Here is a 16,983-nt window from a genome sequence, read left to right as displayed (position 1 = left end):
TTTGCAGAAATTGTTTTAAAATAATGAACGGGTGTTGACATTTGTCAAATGTTTTTGCTGCATTCGTTGCTATGATCACATGGTTTTCTTTTCTTAGTTTGATAATATAACAATTTGAACTGATTGATACTGGATGTTCAAACTTGAACGCTTGGTATAAACCCTGCTTGGTCATGGTACATTGTTCATTTTATATACTGATGAATTCAATTTGCTAAAATTATTTTTAAAAATGTTTATGTCTGTGTTCATGAGGGCCACTGGTCTGTAGTTTTCTTATCCAGTAGTATCTCTCTCTGGCTTTGGTATCAGTATGGTACTGATGGAACAACTGCCTATCTAGATATAAAACATGACCTCTATGCTTACACTTCACAGCACAAAAACTTACCAGAAATGGAGCACAGACCCATATCTAAAAACCAACACTGTAAAACCTACAGAACACAGGAAAAAATTTTCTAGCCTTCATTTGCCAAATATATGATTTTAAAAGAGAGCATGAGTTCTAGAAGAAAAAATTAAACAGAGTGGACTTCTATATTGGAAGTGAGGGAAGAATGAAAGCACAAGTGACTGCCCAGAGCACCCTATGCACCACTGTCTCAGGACCCGGAGCACCTTATGCACCACTGTCTCAGGACCCGGAGCACCCTATCCATCACTGTGTCAGGAACCGGAGCACCCTATCCATCACTGTGTCAGGAACCGGAGCACCCGATGCACCACTGTCTCAGGACCCGGAGCACCCTATCCACCACTGTCTCAGGACCCGGAGCACCCTATCCACCACTGTCTCAGGACCCGGAGCACCCTATCCACCACTGTCTCAGGACCCGGAGCACACTATGCACCACTGTCTCAGGACCCGGAGCACCCTATCCACCAGTGTCTCAGGACCCAGAGCACCCTATGCACCACTAAGGACCCAGAGCCAAGAGGACTTCCTTAGCTTTCACGTCCTTAAAGTGGGACGTTTTTGCTTTATTCTCTTAATGAAAATCAGGAAAAGGAACACAGGGAAGGACTTCTGCTTTTTTTTTTCTTTTGTTTTTTCCCCCCGAGACAGTCTCACTCTGTTGTTGCCCAGGCTGCAGTGCAGTGGCACGATCTCAGCTCACTTCAGTCTATGCCTCCCTAGTTCAAGTGATTCTCCTGCCTCTGCCTCCCAAGTGGGATTACAGGCATGCACCACTATGCCCAGCTAATTTTTCTATTTTTAGTAGAGACAGGGTTTCACATGTTGGCCAGCCTGGTCTCAAACTCCTGACTTTAGGTGATCCTCATGTCTTGGCCTCCCAAAGTGCTGGGATTATAGGCCCAGGCCACTGTGCCCAGCCAGGACTTCCACTTCTTAAAACGTGATGCGAGAACCTGAGGGGCTCAGCATTCACAGCACTGGGTGAGCCTCAGTGCAGACACCATGTAGCAGAGCTGAGAACACAGAGAATGCAAATTCACTCCTTCAGAGCTAAACCTGTGGTGGGAGGAGACAGAGACCGAGTGTTCTGAGAGAGGAACAGCACAGGGGAGGGTGGGACGGAGTTGGCACGCAGGCATGTGAACTGGGTGGTGGGTAAGCAGAAGTGGTCAGAGCTTGCTAGGATGTGCGGGGCCGGTCGGCCACAGGCTCTGTGCTCTGAGCCCAAAGACTGGCAAGAGAAGTGGACCCAAGTCTGGCAAACCCGGCTTCCTCTGTGATGCTGCTCTACATCCTATGTCCTTTTCTGCCTTATTGAAAAGGGTGGACAGAAACCACCCTCTCCAAGATCCCATGTGGGCCCATAATGGCCTGAGGCCTGTCTGAGCCTGAGGCAGAGCTGACACTCAGGCGGCGGCTGGGCCCAACTTTGCCCTCGTGTGCTCTTGCCATCACACACAGTCTCCTGCTCCTCCAAGGATGAGTTCTGTGCTCTGTTCTGAGTAGACCCCATCCGAGACCTGCTCACGAAGCCACAGCTCGAGGTGGGACACAGCAAAGCCTGGGCACCTGCCTCCCAGCTTCTCACCTAAGATGACTTCTTGAATAATTGTCTTGATGTAGCTCACAACACCCCTCACCTGCAGCACTGACAAAACTACCTTCGGGGAGGGGCCTCAGACCGGACAGGAGTCTGTAACTGATGCAGACTGGGGGGTTTCCGCTGAGACTTGCTGGAGTGCTCACATGCGTAGTTCTCAACAGCAGCCTCTGTGCCGACGGCCGCCACCTCCAGCTTCTCAGCCTCCACACAGCTCGCAGGGTCTGAGTGGGGCTGCAAATGCGGGCTCGTAACAGGATCCAGGCGCTCAGGTGACTCTGCTGGCTGAGACGCTGTCTGTGCTCTGGGTGGCATGCACGGAGCACAGTAAGACCGTACGACTGAGCCATGGGGCTGGGGACGATGCTGCTCTCTGGCGGCCCTAGATACCTCTGGATCAGAACACACTCAATGATGCAGACACCTGCTGCTGCTTCCTGAGGCAGCCTGGCAGTTCTAGGATTACGTGGCCAGCAGTGGTGAGAGACTGCCTCCCAGAGGGGGCCCTGAGAGAAGCCCCTTCTCTGGCGTGCTTGAGACTGTGTAAGAGACAAGAACAAGCTGTCAGGTCAGCATGGCCCCAGGATTGGGCTGGGCTCCGTTTCCATCTTCCATGTATTTGGCATGGAGATCAAGATTCTTTCAGAAAAATCTAAAAATATATTGTTTTTGATAACATAAAACTTTATCAGAGGAAATGGGAGTTTATGGAAGAAAACTGAGCAGAAGCCATTTCAGCCTATGCCAGGAGAAGGGCATGTCAGACGTGTGCACCTGAGTGCTGGCACTCTGGCATCACTCCCTCCCTAAGGAATCCAGCTTCTAATAGCAGCTGCAAACAGGGGTGCATTTTCCCAGACATTCTATTTCAAGCTACTGTTTAAGGTAAGAAAGCTCAACTAGGTCTGAGAGCTCCCACTCCCTGTAATACATTTAAAATTCGTCTGCCTCCATGAGAAAACTGCCTGGCTTTACTGTGAGTAGTTTAAAAAACAAAACAAAACAAAACAAAACCTAAAACCCAGGACAGGCTGGATGTGGTAGTTCATGCCTGTAATCCTAGCACATTGGGAGGCCAGGGCTGAAGGTTCGCTTGAGCTTGGAAGTTTGAAGACCTGCCTGGGCAACATGGTAAGACCTTGTCTCTACAAAAAATACAAAAATTAGCTGGGTGTGGTGGTATGTTCCTGTGGCCCCAGCTACTAAGGATGCTGAAGTAGGAGGACTGCTTGAGCCCAGGGTTGGGGCAGAAGTTGCAGTGAGCTCAGCTTATACCACTGCACTCCAGCCTGTGTGACAGAGCCAAACCATGTTTCAAAATGAACAAAAAAACAAAAACTCACAACCGAACCCAGAACACAGCAACCTAACTGGAAAAACCCAGAGTTAAATCCATGCATCCCTCACAGCACATGTGTGAAGAGAGCTTGCATCTACAATATCAGAACCAGTGAAGCCAAGTCTCTCTACTCCTTAGCTAAGAGAACAACTCACAGCAGCTGAGAACACACGTCAGTGGTGGGGCTGCGTACAAGTCAGGACACCCTGCCCTCATGAGCCGACACAACCTGCTGGCTCCCCTGGTCTTTCTCTTGCTGCCCTGCCTGGATTGCCTTCCCTCCAAGTCCACTGATGCAGGGCTCCCCCACGGACGGCAGGCTGGTGTGTCCAATTGCTCAGAATCCCTCCTCAATAAGCATTTCTGAGACCTGAGCCAAAGCAGCTGATTCTTCCCTCCGCTGCTCATTCATCTTCATCAGACCAGGCACACAGATGAATGGGGGTGACAGGTGCCATCAACACCAGAGCAAGGATCTCCTTTCCCCACGTGCCTTCTGCATCCTACCCAGGCTGCCACTATCACTCTTATCCTAAAACCTGTCGGCAGGAGGCTGGGATCCTCCGTGAGTACAGGCCAGGTTCATTCAGCAATCCGTTCACACAGCCACTCCAGAACTCCAGCGTCAGACTCCCAAGGGCACAACCCAAACATCTTTTTCCTAGAGCACAGCCCAGGTACAGAAGCCAAGAAACCCTTTCGGAGACCCTCACTCACATCACCATGTGAACATAACACACGGTTCATACCTCCAAGCTCTCAGGCTGAGACCACACCACACACAACCTTTTTGGGAGACAGTTCCAGCTCTCCGTGGGGAATTCTTCAACGCATAAAAGCAGCGCTCAGTCGAGGCATGGAATGTGCTGAAGCTGAAGCTTCGCAGCAGCAGCAGGAACTCAAGGGGACGGGGTGAGGCCTGGGCTGTGTGCATAGCATTCTGCACCCTTGCAGAGCTGCGCTGCTCCCCATGAATGCCGAGTCCCGGGACCCAACCCCATGAGATGCGGAAGATGAGGCCAGGGCGGCAACATGAAGCTGTCCCAACACTCCAAGCGCTTAGCCACAAAAGAGCAGGAACCATCAGGAAGAGTGATCCGCCCTGGTGCCTTTCTGCCTCACCTCTGACAGCTGCACGTTTGCACCGACCACCCATCTCCTCAGGAGCTCAGTAGGACACGCCCATCCCAAGCACCAAACCCACAACCACCAAAGGCTTCACAGACGTGCGTTCCTGTGGGTGAGCTCAGCAGTGTGGTGCTGACCAAGCACCAGCTTCAGCTCATCCTTCGCTGACGGCTGCATGCCACGGTGACCCCTCGCCCTGCACACGGCATGAGGGGCTCAGGACAGAGCAAGTGGGAGCAGACACTCGGACACTGCCCAGACATGAAGGGTACTGGAGCCACTGTCATTTAGCACCTACAGATGTCCGTGTTCACAAAGTGCTTCACAATTAACCAAAAATTAGTGAACTGAATTGCCCATGTTGTTGCCAAGAGGAAGGCCATCTTGCTGGTTATGTTCACATGTGGAATGTCTGCTGAGCTCACACCACACCCAACCCAGAACGTGACCAGAGAGCCGAGTCCCAACAAATCAGCACAGAAAGCAGTGAGCAGCCTCATAGGTAGTAACCTGGGGACCAGAAGGCAGCTCAGAGCAACTGGCAACCGGGAACCACAGTGAGCAGACCTGCCCACCAGGGACCACAGAAGGTCAGACAGGTCACTGACGAACGGCCTGCCACACAGACCAAGCAGAGAGGAAAAGCAAGGAAGCACGAGGATCAGATGATGACCATAGGCTGGCAGGAGCTGACCCGCGTCCTCCACAGCAAAGCCCTGCCTCACCAACCACTCCTGTGCCTGCTGCTGAGACAGCAAGCTGACTCACGATAGATACCTGACCTGTGGACGGTCACAAAGATAACATATGGCAAAGCCTGAACTTGAACCTGGATCTGTCCAAGTTCACGTTCGCCAGTCACCCGCAAAATTCAGCATCTCCCCCAACACTGCAGGACAGGAAGTACACACCCCAGAACCCAGCATCAACTGCCACTACTGCAGGACAGGAAGTTTGCACCCCAGGAAACTGCGTAACCCAGCACACGGCAGGACAGGAAGTTTGCAGCCCGGAAATCAGCATGAACAGCACATTAATAAAATGCAGTGGTTTCAATTTACATCATTTTCCTATTCGCATACACAATAAACCAAAATTGGAAGTGACATTCCCCAGCAGTGCGTGTAGTCAGGATACCTAAATGTCTGACAGGTCTAATGGAAGCCAGGACAGAATCCTGCATTCCTCGGTGAAGAAACAAGCAGCCACATTAAGGCTCAGGGCAATTTCTGTACATAAAGCTATTACTTAATGCCAGACTTTGCTTCCCAAGTAACAAATACAAAAAAAAGCAAAGCCACTTTTGGAAAGATCATTCCTCACCACCCTTTCCACTCCTGGGTGCAGACAGAGGTACAATGAAAGGGCGGGAGGGCAGAGAATAGGCTAGCCACGAGCGCCATGAGTGGGGAGCACCCCATTCTGGCCTCATCCCCATCTGGGTGTGGTGAGCACGCAGGGGCGGGAGGAAACAGCCTTACCTTTTTCCCAGTCTGCTTCTCCACCATGTCGCTGCTGAGGGAAAGGTCTTCCTGCTGTGGTGCTTTAGGGCACCCACCCTTGGGCATCGTCCTGCTCCTCACCTGATCTTCATTTACACGGCTGGCGCTTCATCATCAACCGTCTGTTCAAAAGAGAGAACACAACATTCATTGAACCCAGAGGCAGCACAAAACTCATCCACTCTCACATTGCATTCAACAAACTCAGTAACTCATCAAAGCAGGCAGCTGTTCCGATCATGGCAGGGGCTGGGCCCAGGAAGGGACATCTCAGGATGTGCCTCCCTGGGTCACCAGCAACAGGAATGGCAGCTTTGAGCAGGAAGGAGAACAGAGAGGGGTCAGGCACTTCATGGCGGCAGAAAGGTACACCTGGCCTAGGGTGTGGCTGTCAGCAGCACCTGGGTCCCAGGTCCCACCTGCTACAGGCTGCACCCAAAATGGTCAGGTGCCGCAAGGCAGTCCGTTTCCTGCAGGCAGTGCAGGCAGGGTCACAACATGCGGCAGTGCAATACCACAGCCCTCAGGTCTGGCAGGTCAGGTCCACAACCTCAGCCTCACATCCCATTCGCCACCTGAGAAGCAACTCCTTTCCCCACCAGGCCTGTGCCCTTTGCACACCCAGTTCCCTAACTTGGTGGGCAAGGGGTGTCTCTGAGGGAGTCCTGGCAGCTCCGAGGTCCCAACTCCATGACCACGAAACCAGATGTTCCCCTGGGCCTCAGGCTCCAGCTCCTGGGTTTCCCAAGAAATCTGAGGACACATAACTGTATTAGCCATGTTTTATTTTCTGTATTTAAGGAAATTTTGGCATCTTAAAAAGCTTCAGGCCACAGAGAGACTGCCTCTCTCAGGGGTAGCAAATTCTTAGATAGCCAAGGGCTCCTATGCAACCCAACCACCTTCTTACCTAACTCCCATACACAAGCCAATCCCCTGCCTGAAACCAATGCAGAGCTAGGTAACGGATATGAGAAACCATCCCTACAGCACAAAGCCTGCAAGAACTTTACAGAGTAGCCACTTCTGAACTATTTGCTCTGCTCCGTCCCACTCTTCCTGCAGAAAACTCAACAGGCAAATGGTGGAGGCCTTCCCTGTGCCCCTGCTCCCGACTCCCAGCCGCTCTGGTGTGAAACGGCCCCTGTAAGACACACAGTGTGAGCACATTCCTTTCCAAGCCTCGTCCTGGTCTCCTCACCACACCACGCTCAGCATGGACATTCCTGGAGCACGGCCTCCTCCCGGCCTGTGGCCTACAAGAGGAATGGGGGGCATACCTACACCCCCTTGCCCAAAGCCATTGTCCCCATTCAGGTCACCACCACGCCATCAGTTGAAAACATTTCACAGGAACCAAACTGTGCAGAGGTCTCTGCTCTGTCACCACAGCAGCCCTACCATGCATGACCATCCGGGGAGCAGCTTCTGCCCTTGCCCCCCGCATCCATATTTACCCATCCTGCTCACGCAGCAAGTGTGGCTTTTGAAGCGCAATGTGCAGATACTCCTGTGAGTGGCAGCTCCACTCCAAGCCTCTCCCACCTCCACCCCATTGGCTCAAGGGTACGCTATATGCCACCTGCCCCTGAACGCAGGCTTGGGTGAGACCACCAGATGCTTCTCATCCAACATCATCTCAAGACCTGCTTTGTCTTTCTAAAATAAATGATAACATCCCACAAAATGCTGTCTTGGTATTTAACTGGCCCAAGAACAGACCTAAAGTTACTCTAGAGAGAGGGACAGGTCTGGTCCCTGTATTCACTGCCTGAGGCCTCCACCCACAGTGCAGGTGTGCCAAGTGTTTCTGACACAATCCCTGACGGCTGAGGCCAAAGACATTTTCTCTATCTGAACCTATGAATTTTACATTCTCTTCCAGTTTTCCACCACAAAACTGCAATGTCTCAGCGTGGAGAAATGCCATCTCAGCGCCTGACTCAAAGAAGGCTGTTCAAACTCACAGCTGTCTAGAAACTCAGTGGCAAGGTTTAAGTAGAAGTTAAGGATCATCGGGAAGTAAAATTTTACAAAATCCAGACTGCCTGCTCTTAGGATGGAAAAATGGAGCCTCCACCATGGTACAGTCCACCGTCCTGAACTCGGATGTGAAGTCTGTGGCCCATGGACACACCCAGAACAGCTCTGGCATGGTTAGGGCACAGACCCCACGGCCTGCGAACAGTGCCTGGGCCTGATGGTGCAAGGGCTTATCACTTCACTCCTGAAACACCTGGTTCTCTCAGTGTCCCTAGCTTGGGACTGTGCCCAGGCACCTTCCCCAATGGACCAGGGATCTGGAAGTGCACTCAGGAGGTGGAGGATGTGGGCCACACCCGCCAAGCAGAATACTTCCCATGGCCTGTATCACACTGAACGCTCCTGCGACTCGGGGGTGTTGCCCCAGGCATATGCTTTGTTTTCTGGAAAGAGATGTTTCCCCAGCCGCCTGCATGACGATATGGCTATGACCATCCAGGTCACTGCCCTTCCACTACCCTCCTCTCTGCCTGGCCTTGGCTACAACACATTACTGATGGCAGCGATCTGCTCAGGGCCCTGTAGCCCCAGCCTCTCCGTGAACCACCACTCTCATCACGTCATTGAGATGGGTGACAGAGCTGAGATGTGCTGCTGAAGCATCTGGGTCCATGTGGACGCCGCTGGTTTGGATGCAGCTGCCATCTAGCCCATCCTATGCCTCCCAGGACCTATCTGCAGGCACCAGGCATAGGGCTGGGCAGCCTCGCCCCTTGCTATGACATGGCAGAGCCAGCTGAGGCCTGAGGCACCGTCACTCAGCCATGTCAGTGACTTCTCCCAGTAGTTGCATGGCACTGAGGAGCCAAACCACAGGTTCGGCTTACTCACGGGCATTGTCCAAGGGTGGGGGCTGCCATGATGCCTCCACACCTCCCTGGCAGAGCTGTCACACAGGGCAGTCTTTGAACATATGGGAGTCCCCACTTTAGACAGCTCCCTGGGCCTAGCCCCTGTGCCTTCTCATCACGATGCTGCACAGCCAACAACAGAACAGGGGCCATTGGGCCTCACCCCCAAGACAGAGTCTCTTCCCTGGGAGGAGACCTGACTGTCCCTGCCTAGACTCCTTTTAAGAGCAGCCTACATCTCCCTCATTTCCAAATTATCAGGCAAAGTCTATTTTAAACTTGTGACCCTTTAGTCAGGAGGAGAAGAAACGCGCCTCGGGACACTGGGGCTGATTCATGCTCCGTGCAGATGGGAGAGCACGGCCCATGGGAAGGGAAACACAGAGCTGCGGCTGAAGGGGCCGGACAGCACCATGGCCCTGACCAGCCCCATGCCACGCATTCCCTGTTCCTTCACCTCCAGATGGACGGCATCTGTCCCAGCTCCACAGGCTGTCAGGGTCACCCAGAGTCCAGGGTGGCGGGAGTCTCCCACATGAGCCAGTGGCACACTCCCTGACACAGAATCCACAGCACCAATGCTGTGGGTTCAGGAACTTGCCCATTACCTGGCAGCCCCGCAGCTGCCAAAACAAGACATAGCTCAGCCCAGCAGAGTGGGACAGTATCTGTGGACAGCTCTGGGATCCGGGGCCAGCTGATGCTGACAAGGACAAGCCGTCCTTGTCCTGTGCCTCTCCATACTGCAAGGGGCCCTGCAGCCCACTGGGGCTCCACCTCCCCTACCACAGGGCTCAAGAGACATGACAGGAACAAGGACACCCTGATCCTCCCTGAAGGTGGCATCAAGAGCACTCAGGTGTGAGGGGTGCTGTCAAGACCGGCCCAGGGAAACCACAGGGGAGGCTTCGCAGCACCCTCCCTATGCCAGCAAGTACAGAGCCTTTACCTAAACCATCCCAGACGGTGCGCCCTCCCCATCCGCACACACAGGAGCCCAACTGCGATTCCCTCTGCTCCCTAGAAGACTCGGCAAGCACCAAAGAGCCTACCTCCAGGACCAAGTCTGACACAGAAGGGGTTACACTGACTGCCGTTAAGACGAGTCTGGCAAAAACCCCGGGAATTCCAGCCTGATCTGGTCTCTTCAGCTGAGGAGTGAAGAGCAGGAGGCACTGGTGGGGAATCTGGAGCTGCCTCTCCTGGGCTTCTAGGACCAGGGCCAGTCTAGGATCCTGAGACACCTGTGGGGTGGTGTGGGGCAGTGTGGGGCAGGGGCTGCCCACAGCACTCCTTGCCAGAGGCCTTGGCATCACCAGGGAGCCTGTGGAACATGGAGACTCACGGGTCCCTGAGACCTTCTGATTCCAACCCTGCACTTTCACACTGTTCTGCTCTGCACACTAACATCTGAGAAAGACCACACAAGAAAAAACCTGTAGTGATGCAATTAATTCCTAAAACTCACAGGGGGGAAAAAAAAGTCAGGGCTGAAATTCACCTTGAATAAAGGGATATAATTAAGTACAGTGCACTCTCGAACAACCTGGGCTAGGGAGATTTTCTTCTGCCGCTGCCATTCCTGAGACGGGAAGACCCATCTCTCCTCTTCCTCTTCAGCCTCCTTGATGGGAAAACAAGGATAAAAGCCTTTAATTGAGATCACCGCTGCCGTGCGAGGCCTAGGTCTGTTTTCTCCTCATGATCTTCTTAGTAGTTTTGCTTCTCTAGCTTGCCTTACCCTAACAGTGAGAGTACAACACACATAACATACAAAATGTGTGTGACTGGCTTTATGTGGTCAGGAGGCTCTGGCCAACAGGAGGCTGTTAGTTAAGCTTAGGGAAGTTAAACATTATATACAAATTTTCAACTGCACAGGAGACTGGTGCCTTCAACTCCTGTGTCGTTCAAGGGTTCGCTGTAATTTGTATTAAATCATCAAGCCCCTTCCACCTGCGTGAGTCTCTCAGCCTCAACAGACAACATTACTCGCCACAGACTCCCAGAGAGAAACAGAACACTTCAAATTCAGATTTGTCTTACACATTGTTTTGACAGAACAGGGCTTTAAAACATGTCCTGGGCAAATGCTCCTCTCCTTGCGTAAGTTAACAACTCCACTAGTTTGTTTAATTACCATTTAAATACTGAATGGTGCCCAAAGTCCCTGAGAAGGGATGTGATTCATCCCCCTCCCCCTCACGCAGGCACTTGGCCTCAGAGGTCCAGGAGGAGGGAGGCACCCTCACGAAGAGAAGTCAGAAGCGCGGTGGAAAAAGGGGTGGGGGAAAGCTATCCAAGAACTGTTCAATCCTAACTCCAATTCTAAAGACGGGAACACACTCGTGATTGAGAGGATCAAACACCAAAGGGCTGTTTACCTTGTAGGGACACTGGAGAATGTGGGGAAAGGGAGTGAGGAGAGGCTGGAAGCAGCAGTCCTGCATGGCTCCAGGCTTGGCCTCCTTAGCCCTGGGCACAGCCTGGCATGGTGAGGAGGCCTGGTCTGCCTGTAGAACACAAGGCCATGCTCCAAACACCTTATCTTTCTTAGAACGGTTCATTTTGTTTGTCTGAGACAGGATCTCATTCTTTCGCCCATGCTGGCGTGCACCAGTGTGATCGCAGCTCACTGCGCCTCCAGGGTTCAAACCATCCTCCCACTTTAGCCTCCCGAGTAGCTTCGAGTACAGGAGTGGTGGTGCACGCCTGTAATCCCAGTTACTCGGGAGGCTGAGGGAGGAGAACCACTTGAATCTGGGAGGTGGAGGTTGCAGTGAGCCGAGATCACATCACTGTGTGATCAACGTGGCGACAGAGCGAGACTCTGTCTCAAAGGAAAAAAATAAGGACGCCTGTCTGCCCTTCCACTATGTTGCATGAGAAAAATGCCAGGAACCAAATCTGCCAGCACCTTGAACTCAGGCGTGTCAGCCTCCAGAACCATGAGACACAGATTTCTGCTTATTTAAAAGACCCACAGGATCTGTGGTTTTCCTGTTACAGCGGCAGGGGCTGCTCCCACCTTCCCACCCTCTGTTCCAAGGCACACAGGCTCTCTGCTGCAGCCCCGTTCTCTACATGCAGCCCCTATTCCACTTCTGGTTTCTGTTACCACAGGGTGAGCAGCGCCAGGAGGGCGTTCTGCATCTCTGACCTCTGCTTCGGTCACACACATGCATGCTCGGGAACCAGGTTGCGTGAAACACACAGAAGCCCCCTTGCTCGAGAGACATGAACTATCCAGCACAAACACGGACACAGGAGTTACACGGGAACTTTACAGAGGAGGGGAGCCAGGAGGGCGGCAAGTGGGTGCAAAGTTCTCAACTACATCAGTCATTAAGAAAATCCAGGCCAGGCGCGGTGGCTCAAGCCTGTAATCCCAGCACTTTGGGAGGCCGAGGCGGGTGGATCACGAGGTCAAAAGATCGAGACCATCCTGATCAACACGGTGAAACCCCGTCTCTACTAAAAATACAAAAAATTAGCTGGGCGTGGTGGCGCATGCCTGTAATCCCAGCTATTCAGGAGGCTGAGACAGGAGAATTGCCTGAACCCAGGAGGCGGAGGTCGCGGTGAGCCGAGATTGCGCTATTGCACTCCAGCCTGGGTAACAAGAGAGAAACTCCGTCTCAAAAAAGAAAAGAAAAGAAAAGAAAATCCAAGCTAAAACCAAGGTAAACGCGATGATTTCTACTGAGTGTCAACTTCACTGTATTGAAGGATGTGAAGTATTGTACCTGGGAGTGTCATGAGAGTGTTGCCAAAGGAGATTAACATTTCAGTCAGTGGACTGGGAGAGGGGCAGACCCACCCTCAGTCTGCCTGGGCACCGTCTAATCAGTGACCAGCGCAGCTACAATAAAGCAGGCAGAGGAGTATGGAAGGACGGGACTGGCTGAGTGTTCTGGCTTTCTCCCGTGCTGGGGGCTTCCTGCCCTCAAACATCAGACACCAAGTTCTTCAGCTTTGGGACTCTTGGGCCAACACCAGTGGTTTGCCAGGGGCTCTCGGGCCTTTGGACACAGACTGAAGGTTGCGCTGTCAGCGTCCCTACTGTTGAGGTTTTGGGGCTCGGACTGGCTTCCTGGCTCCTCAGCTTGCAAGAGGGCCTATTGTGGGACTTCACCTTGTGAACATGTGAGCCAATACTCCCAATAAACTGCCCTCCACATATGCATTGATCCATTAGTTGTGCCCCTCTAGAGAACACTAATACATACAAGTACTGGTGATGAGGTAGAAAAAATGGAAACTGACCGATTCTCATCAGGGCAACCTAACGAACCTGGTGCTTTCTACTCAAACTGAACATAGGCATGCCCCAGCAATGCCATTGGGGATATACACATTCAAAAGAAAGGCAGGCGCACACACACCGGAGACAAGCATGAAATGCTTCACAGCAGTGGGGTTTGCAGCATGCCACTGGATGTGAGGATGGAACACTACACAGCAGGGAAAGCACACACGTCACAGCATGAAGCAACCCAAAAGATAATGTTGAGGAACCCTGTTTCTACAAAAATTTAACAACTAGCCAGGCACTGTGGTGCATGCCGTCCAGCCTCAGCTACCCAGAAAGCTGAGGCAGGAGGATCACCTGGAGGGCCCAGGAGGTTGAGGCTGCAGTGAGCCAAGAGCATCTGGCTCTGACTGTACTCCAACCTGGGTGTTACAGTCAGAGCCAGATCCTGTCCCTCCCTCCTCTCTCTCTCACACACACATGATAATAATATTGGGGACAAAAACACACGACATATTCACATAAATTCCAGAAAACAGCAAACTACAGTACTTAGGGATGCTACTTAGTTGACATCACCAAAGTGTGCATAACGGCTGCCTGGGCGGACTGGGAACTGGAAGTGAGGGTAAAACCGAGGGCGTTCTAAGTAAAGGTTGCAGAGGCGTCTGCTTAGGCGTCTGCTTTTGCCACCTGCTGAGTCGTTCATTTGTACTGTGTGGACGTTCCAGTGCTGTGCTGCCTTTCAGCTGAAGTACAGTTTTAGGGAGACAGAGGTAAAGGCCAGACTATGCCCTGGCTCCAGAACCTGTCTCCTCAGGGTGTCCTTGCCCTGAGGTAGAAGGACTGCATTGGAGGGAGCAACCTGAGGTTCCCAGCCTGTCGGGAAGGCCTAGTCACACCCAGCACATACTACGCAGTAGGACAGGGAGCTAGCTAGGAGCCTGATAAGGGGACGCACAGCTCTGTGAAGATGGAGGGAAAGAAGAGCAAGGAAAACGCTTCTCTTACACAGAAGGCACCAAGATATAAACTAAACGTGATGAAGACAAAGAAATGTAGGCGTGTGTGTCTAAAGGTACAACTGCATAGCTAAAAATAATCACAGCCATAAGGCACAGACGGCAGATGGAGGGTGAGTCAGCAGATATCCTCCAAGGCTTGCAAGTGTGGAAATAAACACACAGAAGTGACCAGCAGAGAGAAACACGCAGGGAAGAGGAAGGTTAGAAAGGTCATGAGTGTCATGCACCGCTGCTGAGAACGCAGAGAAGGATGGCCCACAGAAGGGGTGCAGCCACCTCGAAGCACGAGGTGCACACCACTCAACAACCTGCCACCCATTGCTCAATCTGCCCAAATAGGGCCAGGCATGCTGGCTGACCCCTGTGGTTCCAGCTACGCAGGAGGCCAAGGCAAGGGGGTCATTTGGGCCCACAAGTTCAAGACCCAGGCAATGTAGGGAGGTCTCTTCTTTAAAAACACATCAGAAAATCAGCCAGTCAAGGTTTTGTGCCTCTGTAATCCCAGCTACTCGGGAACCTGAGGCAGGAAGACCCCTTGAGCCCAGGAGGTCAAGGCTTCAGTGAGGTGAGATCACACCAGGGCACTCCAGGCTGGGTGACAGAGCAAGACCCTGTGTGAAAAAAATCCAAACCCCAAACCAAAACAACACAACCAGGACATGAAAATGTGCCTGGACCAGAGCAGTGTACTGCAGCGCCTCCTAAGAAAGGGGCTGAACACAAAGCTCCCCGCCAGGGGCTGATGGTGGCATCCAGGCACATCTGCGCATGGAGCTAACAGAACAAATGAGGATCTATAGATACCCGACCATGTGGAGAAGCAGAAAAAAGTGGGTGCAACCCATAGAAAAATCTGTATAGGTTTAGAAATTCGGAGGGACACCTAAGCTTCTGGTAACAGTAAAATATGTAAGGCTGGCTCAACAATCAATCAATCAGTCGTCATCAACCAGGCCAACAGCTAAAGAAAAAAATTCACATAATCACAACTGGTACAGAAAATCATCTGGTAAAATTCAAAACTCATGATGAAAATTCCTAGCAAAACAGGAGCGTGGAGAAACATCCTCAACACAGTAAAGGCCGTCTACCAAGAGCTCGAGGCTAGCATGATCAAGAGTGACGTGCTCAGGGCTGCCACTCAACACTCAACAGAAGTCTGGACAGCACGGTGCGGACTGGGAAGTAGATGGAATGGCATATAGGGCGGAAGGAAATAAATCGGAATAAAGACGGCATAAGTGCACGTCGAAAACCACAAGGAATCTATCAAAAATCCTGAGAAACTTTATATAATAGAGTTCAGCAAGGCCACAGAATCCAAGATCAATATGCAAACCCATCCTAATTCTACACCCTAGCAATGATCACATGAAAACAAGAAATAAAGACACAGTATCATTTATAGTTGCTCCAAATAAAAATAAAATGCTTAGGTTCAAATGGAACAAAACTATAAAAACCTACACATATTTTAGGAAAAAATGGGAGAAAATCTTTAGGACCTAGGGCCAAAGTTAGACAAGGCACCAAAGCACAACCCATAAAATAAAAAAATCAATAAACTACCTCAACAAAATTAAATCTTTTGCTCCATGAAAGATCTAGTTTAAAGAGTGCAAACAAAGACAAACTTCAGACAGGGAAAAGTATCTGCAAATCACAAGTCAGACAGCAGACTTATATATAGAAGAAAGAAATATCAAACAACAAACCAACATTAATTCGAAAATAAGAGGAAAGATACAGTCATTTCAGAAGAGGTATGCAAGGTGAATAAGCACATGAAAAGACACTCAACATCCAAGCCATTAGGGAAATGAAACGTAAAACCACAGTGAGACGTTACTACACACCTATGGGAGCAACTGAAACCCAAGGTAAGAATGAATGCTGAAGAGGAGGGAGCATAGCTGGAACTCCCTCACTGGCTGCAGATAGGGGCAGTGGTGCTGCTGCTGTGGAGGACAGCGAGGCAGCCTCACAAACACAAGCGTACACCTGCCACCCACCAAGATGACTGCACTCCAGGGCATTCATCTGAGAAACGGAGCCTCATGCACACACAAAGACCTACTAGTAACAGACAACAGGGAAAATCCTTCAACAGCTGTCCCAGTAATGTCCTTGGAACTGGGTTTCCTTCACACCATGGCAGACCCCCAGCAATGAAAAGAATGGCTATGGATACACCCAAGAGCGCAGGTGAATCTGCAGAGGACAGGACACTGCCAAGTGAGTGCAAAAAGCCCATCTCGCAGGTCACTCCCTGTGAGACTCCTGGCAGCTGGCTTCCTCCAGGACAAACAGGTGGGACCCCATGAGGAGGCTCTAGGACCAGGTATCCAGGATAGAGCTGGTGGGATCTGAATGGAGTCTGGGGTCCAGTCAACATGTCTTCCAACGTCACATTCCCGACCACTGGGGGAAGCTGGGGAAGGGAAAATGAGGCTCTATAACTTTTTCAACATCCTTTGAGTCTACAATGATTTCAAAGGGGTAAAAAAACACAAACAAGGGATACACGGAAACTTCCATGGGTAATGAAAACATTCTATATGTCTGTCGACGTGATGGTGTTTTCCCAATGGTATGCATTTCCCAAAACCCACTGAACTGCACATATAAAGTGAATTTTACGTCACTCATAATCCAATAAAGCTGTTAAAAAATTTACTAATACCAAAAAGAAAATTAATTCTCACAGAAAGGAAGAAGAAATATAGTTAAAAAAAAAAAAAAAAGAGGTAGAAGGTAAGCTTACTTTCATAAACCTTGTTTTGTGTATTTGGCTTTGGAATCATGCATTTTACATCATTTAA

General features: G+C 51.1%; 1 protein-coding gene across 6 annotated transcripts in view; it reads right to left on the bottom strand.

Moving 5' to 3' along the window:
• ANKRD11 (ankyrin repeat domain containing 11) overlaps positions 1–16,983 on the bottom strand; it is a 234,351-nt gene that overhangs the window by 44,002 nt on the left and 173,366 nt on the right. For all 6 annotated transcript variants that reach the window (XM_074405299.1, XM_074405306.1, XM_074405309.1 and 3 more), the window contains one exon: positions 5,970–6,112. In XM_074405299.1, coding sequence (XP_074261400.1) covers positions 5,970–6,056 — 87 coding nt within the window. In that variant the 5' untranslated portion in view covers positions 6,057–6,112. The remainder of the gene's footprint in view (positions 1–5,969; positions 6,113–16,983) is intronic.

This window comes from Saimiri boliviensis, chromosome 1 (assembly GCF_048565385.1).
Source record: "Saimiri boliviensis isolate mSaiBol1 chromosome 1, mSaiBol1.pri, whole genome shotgun sequence".
NCBI lineage: Eukaryota > Metazoa > Chordata > Mammalia > Primates > Cebidae > Saimiri > Saimiri boliviensis.
Note: the sequence above shows the minus strand (reverse complement) of the source record. Positions and strands in the feature narration are given on the sequence as shown.